Here is a 20378-nt window from a genome sequence, read left to right as displayed (position 1 = left end):
GGTCACAGCAGATGATAATATGACACTGATTTGAGACACACACAACACAAACAAACGGCTCAGTCCAGGGGAAACAAATCCTGTTTCGCAAGGAGTCGCTGCTTGTCAACAAGGATGTCTAAAAGGAAGATAAAAGTAAAGAGAGAGTCATCAATCTTATTTGCTTTCCTTATTTGGTGTTATATGCGGTGATCAACAATTTACTGATTGGACTGCGGAGGATTTATTCCATTATAATTTTTTCCATGTTTTATCAAATTGTATCTGACAGTGTTTTGAATTCTAAATGCTACAGTTATATATGAGGAAGCTTTTGGTACCATTGTAGAATCATGAGGATCAAATTCTGACACCCTGAAAAGTTTTCCAACTCTTGATTATATGTTTTCCTGACGAGTCCGTGTCTTCACTACTGAGATAAGTTACAGTGTCTATAGCTCTATTATTAAAACATAGCATATCTTGACACTAAACTCTCAATAGAATCACATAACATAATTATATATTAAAGGACAATAAGCTCTCCTGTCTGTTTTGTATGCACTGTATACTGTGTAGAACTGTGTGTATGTGAATAACCTATGAATGTATGGAAAATGGAAGTGATCACTCCTCCTATCGAGGTCCGTGTGGACCACTTTAATATCCAATGGACGTGAACAGATTGACAAGCTAGTAAACCCGATTATCTCCTGCACAAACACAGCTCTGACTGCATCATGACCTCCCTGTCTCCCCTAACCTGTTTTCTTTCTTGTCAGTTTATTTAGATGAAGTTAAATATTTGAACTTGTGTCTGATGGAAGAAGCTCCACTTCTGATACACACTGTTATGAGGTTTTTCCTCATCTTCAATTGTCTTGTTTTCCCTCAGAGCCTTTATGATTTGTATAAACCTGGGCCTTTGTTTTCATTTGTTTCTGTCTTTCCTGTGGAACCAATTGACTTCACTCTAAAGTCTAAAGTTAATGGACCTCTGGGGAACGGTTATGATAAAGCAGAAATGTAATGGAGACGAGAATTATTGCTGTATACTGGGGTTATAAAATGTATTTTTAGCATTACATCACTCTGCCTCTCTCTTGTTCTTCATTCTACCCGCTTTATTAGCAAAAATGAAAAGGCTTATTATTATATTTATATTTCCAGATTATAACTTGTTAGTTGGTGCACTTTCACATGGTTGTAAAAGACATTAGCCCATCAAACATTAGTACATTCTGTGTACTATAGAAGGGAAAATACAGATTCTTGATTCATTTATCCCGGCAAAAAACATCAGTCACTCACACGGAATAACTCAAAGATATATCAATGGCACCACCCACTGGTCAAATAGAAGCACTGCATGGGACCTGTGCACAGCTTCAACTGTTATATTCTGCCGGTCACATGACGCACAGAATAAGTCACATGACATGCCTTGTAGTCTCCTCCTTAGGCTTTCTAAGCAGCATTTTGAACTATCTCTGTATTTAAAGGTGTCTGGAAAGAATTGACAAAGTATTTGTGTCTGATGGTACCAGAGATGTTATGATAAAGAAATACATATTCTGAAGAGAAATCCTAAATTGTTCAGGTGTATGCATTCTATAATAGTTAATACAATCATAAAGCATTCGCTCTATGTAAATGCAGTGTTTTAAAAATGTTTTTGATAACCAATAGCCAATGTTTGTCATCTTCTTCCTCATCATTTTTCCCTGTTTGCTTTCTGACCCTGTAGGGACCAGTGACCCATATGTGAAGTTCAAGATTGCGGGGAAGGAAGTGTTCAGGAGTAAGACCATCCATAAGAACCTCAACCCGGTGTGGGAGGAGAGAGTTAGCCTTCTGTTGGATACCCTGAGGGACCCGCTGTATGTAAAGGTACAAGAGATAAGTCCTGGACTTTAAATGTCATCCTGCTGCAATATAAATTGTATTTGGACTGTTGAGTCTCGATTTATCTGAATTTTCAGTGGCAGCTCTCTCTCTTGGCTAGGTTTGAAAATAATAAGGAAATTGTAGATTATCAAGAATGACATTCTCCGTGTGATTTTTGATATATTCTCTTGACAGATGCTGTGTATTTTCTATTTTTAGGTTTTTGACTATGACTTTGGACTTCAGGATGATTTCATGGGCTCAGCGTACCTCCACCTGGAGTCACTGGAACATCAAAGGTCTCTTTGTCTTCCCTCATATTAACTAAACTGCCTGCTGAACTTTCTGTCTCCACTGGTTGTATTGGAAGTGGTACTGCTGTACTGTAGCTGTATTCCTTCAGTAAAAGACATCTTCAGAGGAATTCACATTTTCAAGGGATGCTTTGGTTAAACATTCTCCATTGTGTAGAAAGAGTTTAGTCTCACACAGCCCTCTAAAATATCTTCTTTGCTTCTGGTATCATCTTCTGGTATCATGCTCAAATACAGTTTATTGCCTCCCTCTGGTGGCCATCTTTGGTATCTCACCTTAAAAACTCACTAAACATACCAGGGCTGTATCCAGGTGGGATTGTATTAAGAAGTGTGTGAAAAGGAAGGGATTTACCATGGTTTATTATCTGTCAAGTAGAAATAGAAAATAGGTGTAAATAGACCTTTTTTCACATTAGATATTTGAATCCAGCGACAGTAGAAAAAGCATCCATCAATAAAAAAGACAAACAACATCTACTCTAGAGTCCCAGTGTGCCATGATTGTGACAATAAACCAGCATGCACACAATGATGAGTCCTGAATAAGAGGAAGTCAGCCATCTTTACGTTTAATGTTTCCACCTGTGTATCTGCAGTGTCGTAAATGTTTTCTGCTTGAAATGGATGTTATGTGATGTCTGAAGAAGTGTTTGTAGTTACCAAAATCCTGTGTGATTGTAACATGGCATCTGCAAGAACATTGAATGTGATAGCTTTATTGATTTTTATTCTGTCACAGTAACAGATTAAACAATGTTTTTTTTTCAATTCTTTACCGTACGATTGACTGTGTATTTCCAATTAGCTGTCTTTCCTGCAGACAATGGCTGCTAATTAGAACTTGATAAGTCTTAGATTTATTTGGGGGGTGGGGGTTATGCCTTTATTGTTGAGAGGAACAGTGAAAAGAAGCAGCAACAAGGAACAGAACCAGTGGGGAATAACATGTGGGAAAGGAGCCACAGGCCGGAATTGAACCTAGGCCGCCCGCCCCGAGGACTACAGCCTCTGTACATGTGGCACACAAATGCACCACTAAGCTACTGGCGCCCCAGAACTTGATCATTAATAAACCTTCATAACCTTTGCTGCTGTTGTTACTCCCAGTTTTGTAAGACATGTACAATAACTTAGGTGCTAGTTTGGACCAACCGGTTACAATCTTGCATTTTGTAAAAAGAAAGAATGTTAAGAAATTAATATTGACTTTTTTAACTTCTTAAAATAGTAACAAGCAGGTTGACACTGAGATAAAGTCACAAATACTTCAGTGTGCCTAACAGTTAGTTGCCATGTTAGCCCTATGCTTTTTATCTCCTAATGCCAATTTCAGCATAGATTGCAAAGTCCGGTGTTCGTTGTTTCTGTTTCTCCGTGAAGAAATGGAAGCCAGAAGAGAGTCGAGGAAAGCAGAAAATAGTGGTCAGCTAAGTGGGCCTGTTTTTTCCACTGCTACGCTTGAGTCAAACTTGAACTGATTGAATATGTCGAGTCTTTACAAAAGTGGGTGGGTTGTGCAAACAATTCATGCATGTATGTGTGTACACATGTGGAATTCATGCACTATAAGAATGGAAATGTACAGAACAATGTAAGCAATAACAGTTTAGGTTTTCATGTATACGTAAATGTTCAATGTTTTTCCTTGCAGGACACTGGATGTGACGCTGGACCTGAAGGACCCACAGTACCCTGAAAATAACCTGGGCAGTCTGGAACTGGCTGTCACTCTGTCGCCAAAGGAGGACATGAAGGATGCTGTAAGAAAACTTCATAATTATATCATAATTTCTCTCTTCCTGCACACACAAAATGTTTTCTCCTCTTTTCTCGAGAGATACCCCTTTAAATCAAACTTACCTCTCTTTACATCATCTTTCAAATGTTGGGGAAAAAATAGGCGTGATATTGTGTGAGTGAGTAGGAAAGATTAAGGACCTGTGTTGAGCATAACTGCTAATCAGTAAAAATGAGTTCTTTACTTTTCATCATCAAAGTTCAGCAGCAGTGTTACTCTGTGTACTTTTGCACATCAGAAGCCCCGACATGCTGTGTTGAACTAGAATATGTTGGCTTCAGCCAGCCTCAGCTGTTGGATGCTCTTCAACTGAGCAAATACGTATGCAAAAAAAAAAAACACAAGTGTAATTAATATGTTGTGTGGAAAAGTTCCATGTTCAAAGAGCACAAGATTCTCTTCACTAATTATGTTGGCTCTTGCCTCTGCGGACGTGCTCAATGTTTCAGTGTTGCATTTATTTCTGTTCAATTATTTGTTTGCTTAATTGGACCCCTGCATGCTCGATCCAGAACAAGGCAGAGTCATGAGGGAAATATTTTATTCCTTTTGATCTGATGTCTTAATTCTGCTGCTTATTAAGTGCCGTAGTTCAGAGAGTCCACATTTGACAGAACAAATAAACTCTATTTAGGTTAAGCATCATTTTGGATTTCTCCAACTGCAGAAAATGGGTACAAGGTTATACTAGTGCATTCTGGATGACTCTCTCTGTTGCCACCTACTGGTATGGAAGGGAGAAGAGAAATCTTTAGTCTGCTTTTACATCAAACACTGCCAATGATCTGGTCAGTTTAGTGTACAGAAGGAATTCATGATATTTCTGAATAAAATGACCTGCATCATATACTCTGTGGTTTACAGTTCACTAGTGCTACAATAGCTGTCAAGATTCTCTGATGTATTATTTTCAACTTATTCATGGATTCGTTTAACTTTTCCATAAAAATGAATTGAAGTTAAAGATACAACAAAATCTTGTGCATTTTTGTGGATGTGTTCATAATCCTAATTTTTACGTCTTACCTGCTCAATAAATAATTGTTCTGGAGTCAATTACACGTAGTTTAATGGTTTTTAAAAGTTGAGTCCATATAATTGGACCCAAAAGAAAGAGAAAATGACTTTTGTTAACTTTCTTTATGTATAGGAATGGAAGTGCCCTGTTAGAAGTTATCAAACAGTTATACAAAGAAAACTGCATCTACTTTATATATACTTGTATACGTGTGTGTGCGTGCGCGCGCGCGCGCGTGTGTGTGTGTGTGTGTGTGTGTGTGTGTGTGTGTGTGTTTTGGCATGTCAATTACTTATGCAAATACCTCATCACAACATGGTACAACAAAAAGCGCTACTCACACACTCCTTGCTTAACTTGCATGAATACCAGCTGCTCTTCTCTCTTCATCAACTACTCCCCCCCCCCCCCCCCCCCCCCCCACCAGGCCAGGGCTAACGTGTAAATATCATCCATCACAATGCCCCTTAACCTCTGAAACTGCAGCTCCGATGGGGGGACAGTGGGGGGCGCTCTGTAACAGCTTTGTCTCATTTACAGACCATGCTTTTGAGAAGGAACTGGAAGCGATCTAGTAAGGTAAACTAAACCAGCATGTAACCCCCTCTTACCTATAACCTTCTGACTGTACTGCACCTCCCCTCTCCTGCACTCTTCACTTGTGTCCTGGTACATGGATGGAGTCTCCCTGGCCCTCACCCCTTCTTTTTCTCCTCCCACAGTGGTATTTGCAGTTCTTTTATTTTCTTTATCAGTTCCCATTGCCATCGGCTTATTTCTCACAAGCTGCAATATACATCCTGCTTTTTACATCACTATAAGGGATGTAAAGGCGTTTTATTTCCCAGATGAAAATGTGATTATGTTTGTATGTGAAGGCAAGTCTTAAGTTATATACAGTCAAATATACACCAGGATTGGAAGTTGTTCATTGTAATTGGACTTTGGGTTTTGGAAGTATTAAGTGTTTACGTTTGAAGTCACTTACCCATAAGCCATTTCCACTGATTTCAATCAATGACAAAAGAATCCAGAGTGTAATGAAGATTTACTGTATATTCTGAAGCAATCTATTTTGACTTTCCTTTTTCTATTTAAACTCTTAAATCATGCAATGTCTGAGCCTAATTTGAGTTTACATATGATAATGTGCTTCTTCCACCATTGACCTGCATGATGTATGGCAGCTTCTGTGTGAGAAAAAAACAGCTGTTGATTTGTTTTTAGGGGTTTTAAAGGAGTCCTGTTCAGTAAATCAACCGTGAAATAAGAAGGTTTGATAACGGGACACTCTTAGACCCCTTTACATCAAATACTTATCTTTGATGTTCACCTTATTTGAGTTTCCATCCTGCCGTACGTACTGTAAGAGACTGCTACCTTTAGGTTTCTTTTTTTCATTCTCGTTGGCTGTCGGGGTTGAACAGAAAGCATGCTGGTCCAGGTTCTGCTTCCTGTTATTGGTGCATGCATTAAGCACTCATCTTTTATCATCAGCAAAATACAGCAAGCGTTGTATTAGAGACAACTTTGCAAACATAGCTGAGATTATTCACAGATTTGTTTTAAGACACTTGTTTTCAGACAAATGTTTTCATGTAGAGGGAAACAAGCTGAACCTGTAATCTTTATTTTGCTCTAAGTTGATCTCCTAAACAGCATCTGGAGGCAACGAGTGTTTCATTAGCTGAGAAAAAGTTCAATATCCACCTACATACGCAGATCTACATTTCAAGCGAGCTTGGTCAGAGGTGCGCAGATGTCCTGCTGTAGCTGCTTCCCTAAATCGAGTCTTTGAAGCCTCTGAACTGGGCCATCCTGCCTGTGACTGGGGAATTAACTTAAACACTGACTAACTAACTACTGTGCTGCTACCCGTCCAAAAATGCGCTGCTCCTTAGTGCTTCCCTGCCTCTGTGCTCGACTGCATACAGTACAAAGTTATTTTTAAACAACCACTTTTTTTTAATGAAGATTCTACGAGTGATGAACCCACAGCTCAAGATGCAAAGTACTCCAGAAGTAGTTTGAGATGATAATTATGAGTCAGAGGCATATTAATGCAGGTCTCTTTAACTTTACCACCAGGCAAAATGCTTATTTTGGCACTTCAAACATTTTTCTTCTTCACAAGAACTGACGAAAGTTGAACCATGTGCAAGGGTGTATTAATTCTTAAACCAAGTGTTAGTATCTCTTAAGAGATTTTTAGCCTCCAAACATCTCTCTGCACCATGTGCCTCCTGCTGTGCTCTGGCAGAGAAGATGTGAATTCCCCATCCAAATCGCCCATGGTTTTCTGTTACAAGGAGTATGCAGCAACAAAACAAGGAAACAATTAGGATTGTACTTGAGTAGGACATGAGAGCGACCTCTCATCATTACCATAAAGTGTGTACGCGGCAAACGAACAGGAGAATTGAAAGATGTGGGAGTTGGGAGTTGCTGTATGTGAGGTTGGCTGTATTGCAGGGAGCCATTCGCATTGTTTAATGTCTGGAGAATGGAAATTAAGAGGCTCCGTCTCCAGATCAAAGGGCCTGCGCTCACGAGGCAGGGTTTGTTCAGAGTTTAATGAAATTCACCCGCAAAACAAAAGCTATGCTAATAAATTCTCCCTAACGAGGAAGGAGGAGAGGGAGAGGCAGAAGAAAAAGAAGGAGAAGAGAGAGAGGGCTGTGTTTGTTTGACAAATAAATACCCTGCTCTTTGTTTTAGTGAGGGATACTGACATGATTCAAAGAGAGGTTAAATAGGCCTGTAAGTGCTAGGAAAACTGTTTGGGGAAAAACAACCTTAAAATATGGAAAATCATCAATCTGAATTTGCAGCGCTGTCAGCTTACTGTACTGCTGCATGGAATAAGAAATGTACAGAGTTGCACTGTGGCAGCATTTCAGTAGTTTGGCCATTATTCTGAAGACATTCTACAAACCCTTTACAAATGATTTGTTATTTTTATTGTATTCATTTGTATGAAAAAGACCAGAAATACTCATTCTTGAGCAGAAGTAGTTGTTTTGTCAGCAGTAGATTCTGACTAAACACTCGCATTTGTTACTAAACCAGTGATGATGTCTCAGCGATCCCAAGTTATGGTTCATGATTTAATTGTTCCTCTGACTGCAATCGTTGTATACTTGTATGCTTATAACGGTGTGCCGGTATGTCAGGGTAGCTCATTCTTCAGGGGTAAATTGTGTTGAATTTTATCATTTTGTGTTCAAGTGTTATCTTGTGTGTTTTGCCTGCTCCTCTCTGTTCTCTTCATGTGTTTGTCCCCCCCCACCCCCCCCCTCCTCCTGTTGACCAAGATTACACAGGCCATTACTCTATCTGGAGGTTCATGTATGCAAATGTGTCTGTATTTGTGTGTGTATTCTGTGCATGCTTGTGCAAACTTCTGTGTATGTGTAAATGTTTGTGTGTGTGTGTGTGTGTGTGTGTGTGTGTGTGTGTTTGCCTGCTGCAGTATCAGAGTATGCGTCTGTCAGATGTGCACAGAAAAGCCCAGCTGTGGCGAGGGATAGTCAGCATCAGTCTGATTGAGGGTCGCAGCCTCCAGCCCATGGACGCCAACGGCCTCAGCGACCCGTACGTCAAATTCAGGATGGGCCACCAAAAGTACAAGAGCAAGGTGAACGTTCTTCTGCTTGGGAGGACTTCTTTATGAATCTTAATGAGACTGTTACTTTTGTATAAAAGTGGATGTATCCATGTCAAAGAAAGTAAGGAACCTTTGAAAGGAGAGATTGAACTTTTTCCACTTTTTTAGCTGAAAATGTATCTATAGAGACAGAATGCATACAGCAGCTTTAATATAGAAGAAAAGCAGAACCCTTCTGCATTACATCCTTACAACAGATATTCTCATCACTTTTCTTAGTCAAATCAGTCGTTCATTTTCCCCTGACCTTACTCTTTAAAACAGCAGTAAAGTCTTATGTAAAGTATCACATTTCTTTGTGCATGTATAAATAACTTGTAAAGCTGCAAGGTGATTAATCATTACTCACAAAGCCTGTTTACTATAGCAGTCTTTATTTTCTGTATCAGCATATATGTAAAGTATGTACAGTTTCTACTTCGTGCACGTCTCAAATGAGGACTCACAAATCATTTATTTCCTTCTGTTGTTTACTCAGACCATTCCCAAAACGTTGAACCCTCAGTGGAGAGAGCAGTTTGATTTCCACCTGTATGAAGAGCAGGGAGGCTACGTGGACATCACAGTCTGGGACAAAGACGCTGGCAAGAAGGATGACTTCATGGGAAGGTTCATAAGTCTTCATCAGTCATTCTTTATATGAAGCTACTTAAGACTTCTTTGAGACTGTGTAGAAAGCAGGTGTAGCTTACCAAATTAGTTTGATTTGACAACTAGTATCCTAATATTTCAACTCATTTCAGATCAAAACTTTTATGTCTTTGTGCAAAAATAAATACTCCCATTTTCCTCCCATTCAACGTCCGTTCCTGTGTGAATGTACACCTTTGATAAATGCTGCTCTTTTTCTTGTGGAAAAAAAAGAGAGTTTTTCATCAGAATGGAGGCACTCGAGGAAGCCTCGTCTTTGAACTCTTTGACCCTAGTTCAATAATTACTATTGGCTTGCCTTGATAATAACTGGAGATTTATTAAGGGAGTGCCAGAAAATCAATTCAGCCAAGAGAAGATGCTCTCCAGTGCCTACTGTAAGGTTTTAATTGTGTTATCTTCGGCAATGTTGTCTGCAGTTGCTGCTATCGCACACACATGAATCTTACCGTGGGTTTACTAATATCATGTTGTTGTTATTGATATGTTCTAGTGCAGTGTAAAATGTATGCAGTCTCTTTGATAAGCTAATAACTCACATATGTAATAAACTCTGCAGAAAAACTAGGTGGTGTAAAATCTAGCACTCGATATGCTCAGCAGACTAATTGTGTAATTCTATTTCAGCTTCTGTGTTTCTTTGTGTGTTCACTTTAGGTGTACCATCGACCTGTCACTCCTCAATAAAGAACACACACACAAGTTGGATCTGCGACTGGAGGAAGGCGAAGGTGTGCTGGTGCTGCTGGTTACACTCACTGCTTCCGCTGCTGTTTCCATTTCCGACCTGTCCGTCAACATGCTGGACGACCCGAACGAGAGACATCAGATCATGCAGAGATATGTGAGTTCGTTTTTATAGAACCATGGCTTTGTGTTGTTTGTGTACGTTTGGGGAAAAAAAGGATGCTTTGAAAGAAGATCACACAATTTGACCTACAAAAAACAAAGCTGTGTATTTCCAAATGACCACATACCTGAAACTGTGTTGTCTTATTTGGATCAACGGCTGTGTGGCGTGTTGAAGACATAACACAACAAAGAAGAAATATTGTTTCTTTTGTGTCATGACGTGTCAAACAACAACTCCCTCTTACATTCATCATCATACTTCCAATTGTTCTAAAGTCACGAAGTATTCACATTTTATGAAGATTCTCACTTGTTCACAAACTAATGTGCTAAGATTCAAAACAAAAAATCCAACAAGCTACAGCTGGGGAATGAAGTTGGAAGAGAGCGGTGAAGTGGGTGAAGGTGACGTTTAAAAGAGTAAGGAAGGAAGCAACATGAGGCTTGAGAGGTCAAGGAAGAGATCACTAGTCTCTCTGAGGGACTGCCGGGACGAGCTTTTTGAACAAACTGTTTGGAAAAGATGGAGGCTCATATTGCTTGTTTGTTTCTGCTGCTGTGATTTACTCCACCCGTATTGTGCAGTATTTGCATCGACATCCTGCAGTGAGCTGTGTGTGAGTTGTGCATTTTTGAATAACGTATGTGGGCTCATTTATTTGTGTGTAAAATGTCTTCGCTCGTCAGCCAGTTGTCATTGATTTGAGCTTAGCATTAAACAGAGAGGGTGAGGAAGAAAGAGAGACAGAGAGGGAGCCCTAAGGCCCCATCTGCTCCAGAGGCCCTCCAATCAACACAATAGTTTCTGCCTATGTCTTTGTCTTAGCCCAGTTAACCCTTCACACCCTGTCCTCACTCCCTACCACAAAAGAGACACTCACACACAACTCACACACATGCTGCTCACACACTTTGAATGCATTTCATTCACAGACAGCCTTGATATTCTCGGCCCATCAGTCCAACATTGTGTGGCTTTCTTATTCAATACTGCAGCCATATTTGCGTTCAGTCATCATGAATTGTGCAAAAAGTACAGGATATTTGTTCATTTAATGTTCTTAGTTTCATTTAGCCATTCAAATAAGATAATGGCTAAATATATAAAAAAAACATAAACAAAAGCTTTATTTGATCTTTATCTGGAGCTATTACATTTAATTGTCTTGGAGATTTGTAGGAGAATATTTCCCACGAGTACCCCTGAGTTTTGTGTTCTTTTATATGTGTGAAAACTGTGTGTGTGTGTGTGTGTGTGTGTGTGTGTGTGTGTGTGTGTGTGTTCACAAACAGTACTGTTCACGACATAGCCGTCTGTGTTTGTAAGATTAGAGGATGTGTTCTGATTTCAGTTAACACAACGTCCCCCAGCTGGTGTGTGTTTGCGTCTTTCTCTGTGTGTGTATAAGCACCAGCGGCGAGACTCCACAGGCCGAACATGGGTGCACCGACCTACATAACCGTGGTGCAGCCTGTTTTGGCTAGCCACGGGAGGTCGACTACTCCACTCCGCGCTGCAGCAACCACCAAATATCAGAGGGGGGAGCTCTAGGACTGAGACACACACACACGCCGCTCCTCTGCTCACAGCCACAAAATGAGGACGGGGCGTGTGCGTGTATGCTTGTGTGTGTGTTTGTGTGAGTGTGTATAATAGGGGGCGAGAGGTAAAGGATGAGGGTTGCACCGGGAAGGGAAGGCGTGTAAAATGAAAAGAAAAAGCTATTTCACCTCTCTCACAACTCGCAAAGACCCCGTTTTTCTGCTCGGCTGAAGGCGAGACATTTTCCTTCCCTTCGCCCACCTTTTTTCTGCTTTGCCTCCTTCTCTCTTACGCACTCCCCGTCTCCGTCCCGCTCGCCCGGCAGCCTTGGCTCTTTGTCTGTTGCCACTGTGGCCCTGCCATTAGATGAAGGGATGGAGAGATAGAGGGTAGAGAAGAAGGTGGGGGGGTACAGATGGAGGGGCACAGCGAGGTCGGTTGGAAGTCTTGAATGGTCTCTACCTATTAACATATTCCTTTTCCCCAGACTGGCCGTCTTTCAGTTGGAGAATTTAATAAAGATGTACCTTATCAAAGAGCTCTGATAAGACCAAGTACCACCACTAATGCATTACAGTGCTGCTCAAAGCCCACTAATCTGCCCTGTGTGTGTGTGTGTGTGTGTGTGTGTGTGTGTGTGTGTGTGTGTGTGTGTGTGTGTGTGTGTGTGTGTGTGTATGTGTAGATATGTTATTATGCTTTGGCACATTTTAACTGACTGGTTTTATCGTCTTGAGATCAGCTGTCCTGCACAACTGCTAATCACAAACATGCACGCACACATACAGACGCATGGAAGAAAAAAAAAAACATTTCTTTCCTGCGTCAGCTGTCAAATAAAAAAGAAGATGGGGGTTGGTGGAGAAATACATGTAGCATGCCGTCATTATCACAGCTTTAAAGAGCAGATACCTTCAGAAATGAGAATGAGGAAGGGAAGACAATTGAAATGTTTTGCCTGCCCTGGCCTTCAGGAGCATGGCCCAGCCAGCACATCAGAAAAACACACAGAATATTAATATTCAAAGGTGTCAGTGGAATGCATAGTGTGGATACAATTTAAAAAACATAATACATGCATTCAATCATGTAAAAAACAACCTGAAGGTCTGATAAGACACGCTTTATTTAAATCCTTGAAATTTCCTTTTTTAATCTTATGGTTGGATAGTACACACACCTTTACAGTCCTCACACCATATGTGGTCACAATGATTATATTATGCTGTATTTGGCAGGTGTTTTTTCCTCATCCCAATTTGTAGCCTTTGACAGAATTTGATAATAGACACCTGATTACTTGGATCTGATGCTAGAGAACACCTTATTAACGTCTCTCTCTCATTCTAGCTGTTCTGCATTGTTTGCATGTCTTCCAGGTTTGTGAGAGCCTCCCTACACTTGCATGTACTGCATGTACGTTCTTAAAAGAGTACACATGATTTTTCTACTGGAAACTACTTTGAATGCAGCTGATGGAGGACCTCTATGCAACACAGTGCAATACACTTAGTGACAACTGCTTTAGATGTACTATTGCTACCCGTAACCTTTCCTTCATCCCTAATTACTGTTTCCCAGAAGTAGAGAGGGACACAGAGAGAGAGAGAGGGAGAAGAAGAGGAAGAGATTTATGCATTATGACGGCAAAGTAGCACACACACTAATGGCTCTTAATGGGCCTAAGGTGGCTGCAGGATGGGTGGATGAGAGGAGGAGGACATGGTGACCTCCGCTGAAGTGGTGGCACTTCACCACCCACCCTCATGCAGGCACACACACATACATACACACACCTGCAGTACCTCTCCCACCCTCTCTGGTGCACTGCTCTAAGGTGAGGAGGAAGGACACAACCCAGACTGGAAGTGAGATAAGGGGCAAATAAATGACAGGCAGAGAGCAAACTTTGCGACTTTCCAGACAGACGGTGATCCTGGGTTGATGAAAAGGAATACGAACTGGAGGAGAGAGGAGGAAGTTGTTAGTATTTTGTTTGTGTTTTTTGCATTTCATAGTCATTTGATTACATTTTCCTAAAACTGCATGGCTGCTGGGCAGAAGCTTTGTGTGCATCTGAGTGTGAAACGTTATATGGAGCGCTGATGAAAGGTGACACGATGCAAAGATGACAGCGAGTCATAAGCCTATGCAGGGGCTGATTCATTTGTGTGTCTGTTGAGTGTGACAGAGACAGGAAGAAGATGTCACAGTGACAACGTGTCAATCAAACACAGGACAGGGGTTTGTTTTATGAAAGACAACTACGTCCTATTTTCTCGTTTCTGTTCATCCCTCCTTTTTATCTCTCTCCGTCATTCCACCTGCGCTGATGGGGGTGTGGGGAGTCATCAATGAGAGAGAGTGGGGGTCGCTCTTGGCCTCCATTCATCTCTCTCTCTACCTGCCTGTCTGTGTATGAGTCTTTTTTTGCATGTCTGTCTCTGATGAGGATTTGAATCCATGTGGAGGATGGGTTCGTTGTCTTCTCCAGTCATGGATTGAGGCTGGAGCCTAAATGTCCCCTCAGGGAGACTGCAGAGTGGGAGGAAGGGATGCAGTGTGGATGATGGGTTGGGGGGTGAAAAATATTTCTGCATCCTAAGTAAGTTTCTGCCATCTTCATTCAGCCTCTATCCATATGAATACTTATTCTGTGAAGATATGTAATTTCAGGGACTGCATACACTTTCCAGATGTTTCAGTTTGCCCATGATTGTCCGCGTGTCATGCTGGGTGTCCTGACCTCTACTGAGAACCAGTAAAACATCATCCCTGTTTGTTTTTTTAAAGAGTACCAGGAAACAAAAAGTCAGCATCAATGGTGCTGAAATGTGCACTCTATTGTTGTGCCAAGTCTTGAAGTAATTGTCCCATCCTGATGAAAATACCTTGCTTGAAAAAGTGCATAATTATACAGTTAATCTTAGTAAACCTCGGGTGCCAGTTTAAGGTTTGAAAATAGCTAAAACTTAATAATGATAATAATGATAATAATGATAATAATGATAATAATAATAATAATAATAATAATAATAATAATAATAATAATATAAAATTATATTTATAACCTTTTCAATTTAATAAAAAAAGCTAAACCTCTCAAATCTTAGATGTCTTTAAAAAAGCAGCCTTATAAGAAGTTTGCAAAAGCAGTCAAGGTGGCACAATTTTCAATTCAAATCAAGATCTGATTAAGAAAGCATAGAATAGAACAATAATAAACAATAAAACACGGTCTAAAGTTCTGATGAAATAAGAAACAAGATCATGAGTATGATCAGACATTCAGCGTCAGCCTTTTGTCCAGTTTTTGATACCAGTTGCTACGGCCGCATTTCAGTCGGCAAAAAAAAAAAAAGCGAAGATGCTCGATTCCCAGCTTGGTTATCAGCATCGTGGGGAGTTCTACAGTTTAAAACAAATACATTTTGTAGTCAGCCTTCAGTTTGCCCTTTTCTTTTCCTCTGTTTCCTCTCCCCTCCTCACATGCCCTCACCCCTTTTTCTTGGCTGCTCCCCGATAATCACAACAAGCAGCTGTATCTTCAGAGAAATCATGCCCTAAAATTGAGAGTTGTCCCCTCTCTCCTCCTCTCTTTCTCTCTTCTCTCTTTCCCCCTCTCTTTTTCTCGGCACACTCTCCCCTCTCATCTCCTTTAGAGAGCTTTTGGACAATGATATCGCTGGAAACAGGCAGAGTCTGACAGAGTTGGTAATAATGAATTAAGTCTGTAGCCTGGCCTTGACTCTGAAATTTAAATTATAATTACTCCTGTGGGGATGGAAGGGGTTATTGCCAGGGAGAGAGAAATAAATTGAAGTGAAGTGCATTTTTACTCTGCTTTTAAGACACGCCGACATGCTACTCAATTTGGCCTCAGTGTAGCTTTTCAATGCATGTGTTTATACTGGAGTACTTGGGTGTGAACAAAAGCACAAGTTTATGATTGTGTTTCTCTGTGTGTGCTTGTGCTTCACCTCCTTGCTGATGATTTATACAAGTCTTTAATTTTTCAGGTTTACTAACAAATATCTACACCGTCATCGTTCACTCTCGGGATTATTAAAACACTGTACATGCAGTATTTCTCGTCTCATTGCAGCCAGTCAGAAGGCCTCATGGCTCCTCTTGAATGTGTAAATATATCTTTATGATGTGCGGACATGCAAGAGTCTGCTCAACACAACATCTCTGTTGTTCTATTATTGGACAAAGACTCTCCCTCGACCTTTCCCTTCCTTTCTCTATAAAGCAAAATGACCCAAGTGTCTACTGTATATGTTCAGCTGTAAATCAGGCTGTTATGTCTTACACATTTTCTTCAAATTATTTTCATTTTTTCATGCATATAAAGGTTTGGTTGATGTAGGAAATGTCTCAGTTCATACTGAAAATTTTCCTTTTTCTTCTCCTGCTGAGCAAGTGCTACTTTTCAAACACCCTCTTGACACCTCTATTTCATTACAAATCACATTGTGATGGAGTCAAATCATGGAGTGACTCAAAAAGTAAATACCAGCCAGCATTTTTTAAATAAATGATCCACTCAACAGTGTGCACTAGGGAGCAGATCAGCCCTTTAAAAAAAAAACTCGCAATTCATCCAATAATGTTTTTAGAAAGAACTGAGTTCACGCTTTTTGTATTTTGTTCACAAAAAGAGACCAGTCAAAACATTTTCTATTTAAAAAAGACAATAAAAAAAGAAACCAGCTTGTACTCAGATGTAGGTGGAAAGTCTTTCCTCTGACAGAGTGACAACCTTCAAACATACATTTATAAAGCTGCTGTATTATATTATAACAAGTACTACATTTTCTCTAAACAGCTGATTTTTTCAAAACAGATAACTAAAATATGATTTGAGATATAGTGATACTAAAATATTTTCTATTTAGCTACTTTCTATGATGCTGTTGTACTTCCCCTGTTATGCTGACTTTTGTAGATGTTCTCTTCTGCCTGTATTCTCTTGTTAGCTGTTACATGGCTTTTTCCTAAATCAATGAAGTTAGATTTTTATCCAAAAAGTACAAAGTTTTAAACAGCCGAGCACAGCTATTAAGTTAAATTAAATTTGGCCATTTGTCCTCCATCGTACCCGACTATAAATGCCAACTCTACATTCTCAAATGAGGACTGTTAAAGGACATATTCTACCCCTTCCCTCTTCATGAAATGTCAGGCTATTGACCTGACTTTCTGTTTAATGCTAATCTGCTGTCCTCTTTGACCTTTTAACCCCTGTCTCTGTGATGTTTCAGAACGCGTGGAGATCATTCCACAACCTGAAAGATGTCGGCGTGGTGCAGGTGAAGGTCATCAGGGCCGAGGGACTGATGGCAGCTGATGTCACAGGTAAGACAATGAGCTGAAGTCCAAAGAAACAGAAACAAACCCTTCGTTTTCACCCTTACCCTTACTTTGATGCACTTTAAACTTGTTTTATACAACTTTTGCTTCTGTTTGCGTCTAGATTTTGAAGATTTTATGTGACACCTTCTTTCTCCATCTAACCAAAGATAAAGTCAGGGTGTAACTTTGGTTTCAGGGATGATGCTTTGCGAGAATCCTCTGAGAGATAAAGTCTACTTTGTGCAGGACGCTAAATTTGTCCCTGCATTTTTAGAAAAGATGCAGGGTGCTCATTTGAATAATAGAGAAAAAGTACATATTTGAACCAACAAATCTCTCTCCCTCCTCTTCTCCTCCTCCTCCTCTTTCTGTGTTTGCTCTCTCTGAATCTCCCATTCTCCATTAATTCTTACTTTTAATTAGGTCTACAGTGGACAGGCCTAGTTTTTCACTCTGTATTATCTAGTTGAGAGAGGAGGAAATGTGTGTGTGTGTGTCTCTGTCTGTCTGTCTGTGTGTGTGTGTGTGTGTGAGAGAGAGAGAGAGAGAGAGAGAGAGGGAGAGAGTGTCTCGAGTTTTTCTCCATTTGAAACAGTCCCATTAGCAAATACAGAGTGGAGCCGGTTGATTTGGGTTATTGCGTGGGGCAACCGGAGCAGCCGGAGTGCAGGGCTAATGGCTCTCTGGCTCTTGTATTTCACTCAGTGCAGAAATTTGCTCTGTGACCTCGATGTAGAGCTCATCATTCAGTCTGAGCTTCATGGAGCTTAAAAAAACAACAACAACAACAACATTAAAGAGTAAAACAGTGGAAGTTACTAGTATAAAGTCTACTGGCTGTTTGTTTTCTTGGATAAAAAAAAAAAAATCTGAATTATATGTTGTGACATCCCGGCACAGGATGGTTTATGTGAGGATTAAAACAATATTCATTCAATATGATTTTGCTTTATTTTAAAGTGAAATCATTTAAATTCATATGAAATTGTATTCAACATTTCCATTAAGAACTCTCCCTAAAATGTCTGTTTTATATGGATTACTTACATTTTGCATACTAGATCACAAACTATGGGGTAAGATGTCTTTACATGAGACTTTTTGATAATAAAAAAACTGGGGAAAAAAACTTGGCTCTACATGTAAGAATGTATGCTATAATTTTCCCTTATGGAAAAAAAAAGAACTCAAAATCAGGCAAAGAAAATATGATTTCCAGAACATCAAAAACTTTCAGTTGATCTGAAGGGAGAACGAGATATAGGTAGCAGACAGACGGTTGTTTCTAGATGACTTATTCCTGTTATGAGTATTAGGCTGTGTGTGTGTCTGCCTGTGTGTGTGTGTGTGTGTGTGTGTGTGTGTGTGTGTGTGTGTGTGTGTGTGTGTGTGTGTGTGTGTGTGTGTGTGTGTGTGTGTGTGTGTGTCACTGGCAGAAACAATAGCTCTGTGAGAGCCACATAAGAGCCCTCACCACATGAACACCCTATTTTAACAGCCCGGACCAAGAGAGGGTCAGGAGCAAGGTGAGAGAGAAAACAGACGGACAGACAAACAGACAGCAAGAGAGGGAGAAAGGGAGAGGAGAGGTCAGTGAGACAGAAAGAGTTCACCATTTCTGTTCCATTCAAGCTGCCTGTCTGCTCTTCTGTCTCCCCTCCCCCCCCCCCCCCCCTCTCTCTCTCCTCTCTGGCCTTCTCTCTCTCTCTCTCTCTAATTGAAGTGTTTTTGTGGAGTAGCTCCTCTCCAGCCGAGTAGGATAACTGAAAATAGTCTCTAAAACCAACAATCCCTTTTGTCTGCCAGCTCTTGTCCCTCTGAGTGGATGCTATACTGTAAGAACATTTCAATAGTGCCACGCACGGAGACACACACACATACACACACACACAACTCCAGTAGCAACAGCTCAGAGTGTGTGGAAGTCTTTCTTTCCCCCTCAATATCAAAACAAAACCTGTCAGTTGAATGTAGATTTCCCCTCTCCTGCCACATGAAGGTCTACTGTAGGTAATCTTGTATAGCCTTATTAAAAGTGATGTATAAGTGGAAAATTATTGCAACAGAAATGTGATTGATTTACATTTTGGAGTCTAACTCGTAATTAATTGTGATCATACAGGACCATGAGTGTATGCGTTCCCTCTCTAACCTTCAACTCCTCGCTTACTCTAAAATTCCTGCGAGGCAATTACAGCACGCTTCCTCGTTTCTGTGCCGTATTCATCCTCCACACTTATCTCAGGGCGCCCTGAAATGAGTTTGAGCCCGCTCCCCGCTGCAAACCGTCTTCCGTCGCCTCAGAGATTGGACCCAGAGGGGGGAGGAGCTTTGCTCGGACATTACCTGGACGATCTCTGAGTGGCGCTCAAACCTGAGCGTGTAATTGGTTAAGACAGCTGCCTCTGGTGCTTGCGGCCAATAAGGTGAAAGTTCATCACCAATAACAACTGGCTCTCTGCGGCAACACAGCGTGCCATGTCATTAAAAACAGAATATTAGAGAGAAAAATGGGGGAGGGTGGGGGTTCTGCAGAAATAATTTCCATCTCTTAATTTGGCCGATTGCATATAAATTTCATCAGACCTGGATTATGGGGACAACATCATAATCGTTTATGCTATGGAAGCTTGGGAATGATTTCAAATGTTCACAAGTGTGAAAATGAATTTAAAATGCTGGGGGAAAAAAAGATAAGTATTTGTTGACTTTTTTTTACATGATATTTTCTGAGTGCATTTCCAATGGCTCCTCAGAAGGTTTGTGCTGTCCGAGCAATGCAGAGGGCAAAACAAGTTACGGAAACACATTGAAAAATAGCCTCTTGAGCTCATTGTCTTTTTTTTCTTTTTTCCTATTTGAACATATCTTGTTTTCTATTGTAGGAGTCAAAGCTGTCAATATCCACTTCAAACACGGCACATCAATAGGGCGCCACAAACAGATATGAAAGGCAACACCTACGGCTCTGCATTGATCACAGTGACATTTACTTTGCACACCCACTAAATGTCCTGCCCTTGTCACAACATTTGAAGAAAATCACACCAATCAATGGCAATCACACACACACACACACACACACACACACGCACACACACACACCCACACACACACACACACACACACACACGCACACACACACACCCACACACACACACACACACACACACACACACACAGTTGGAAGCACACAGACATACACATACCGTAGTGGCGGTGGGGTTTTGAACTCAATGCCAACTTTATTGAGTCTTATTACAACATTGCAGCCTTACCACTACTTCAATATTGTCAGTATTTTTTTC

At 40.6% G+C, this 20378-nt stretch overlaps 1 protein-coding gene across 7 annotated transcripts in view; it reads left to right on the top strand.

Moving 5' to 3' along the window:
- mctp1a (multiple C2 domains, transmembrane 1a) overlaps positions 1–20378 on the top strand; it is a 128106-nt gene that overhangs the window by 58037 nt on the left and 49691 nt on the right. For 5 of the 7 annotated variants that reach the window (XM_020652379.3, XM_020652377.3, XM_065965415.1 and 2 more), the window contains exons 3-10: positions 1727–1869; positions 2086–2165; positions 3835–3943; positions 5540–5578; positions 8472–8636; positions 9145–9275; positions 9975–10161; positions 16980–17073. In XM_020652379.3, the coding sequence (XP_020508035.2) occupies positions 1727–1869; positions 2086–2165; positions 3835–3943; positions 5540–5578; positions 8472–8636; positions 9145–9275; positions 9975–10161; positions 16980–17073 (948 nt within the window). The remainder of the gene's footprint in view (positions 1–1726; positions 1870–2085; positions 2166–3834; positions 3944–5539; positions 5579–8471; positions 8637–9144; positions 9276–9974; positions 10162–16979; positions 17074–20378) is intronic. The other 2 variants (XM_065965406.1, XM_020652378.3) reach the window with 1 other exon arrangement.

The sequence above is a fragment of the Labrus bergylta genome, chromosome 2, assembly GCF_963930695.1.
Source record: "Labrus bergylta chromosome 2, fLabBer1.1, whole genome shotgun sequence".
Taxonomy (NCBI): domain Eukaryota; kingdom Metazoa; phylum Chordata; class Actinopteri; order Labriformes; family Labridae; genus Labrus; species Labrus bergylta.
Note: the sequence above shows the minus strand (reverse complement) of the source record. Positions and strands in the feature narration are given on the sequence as shown.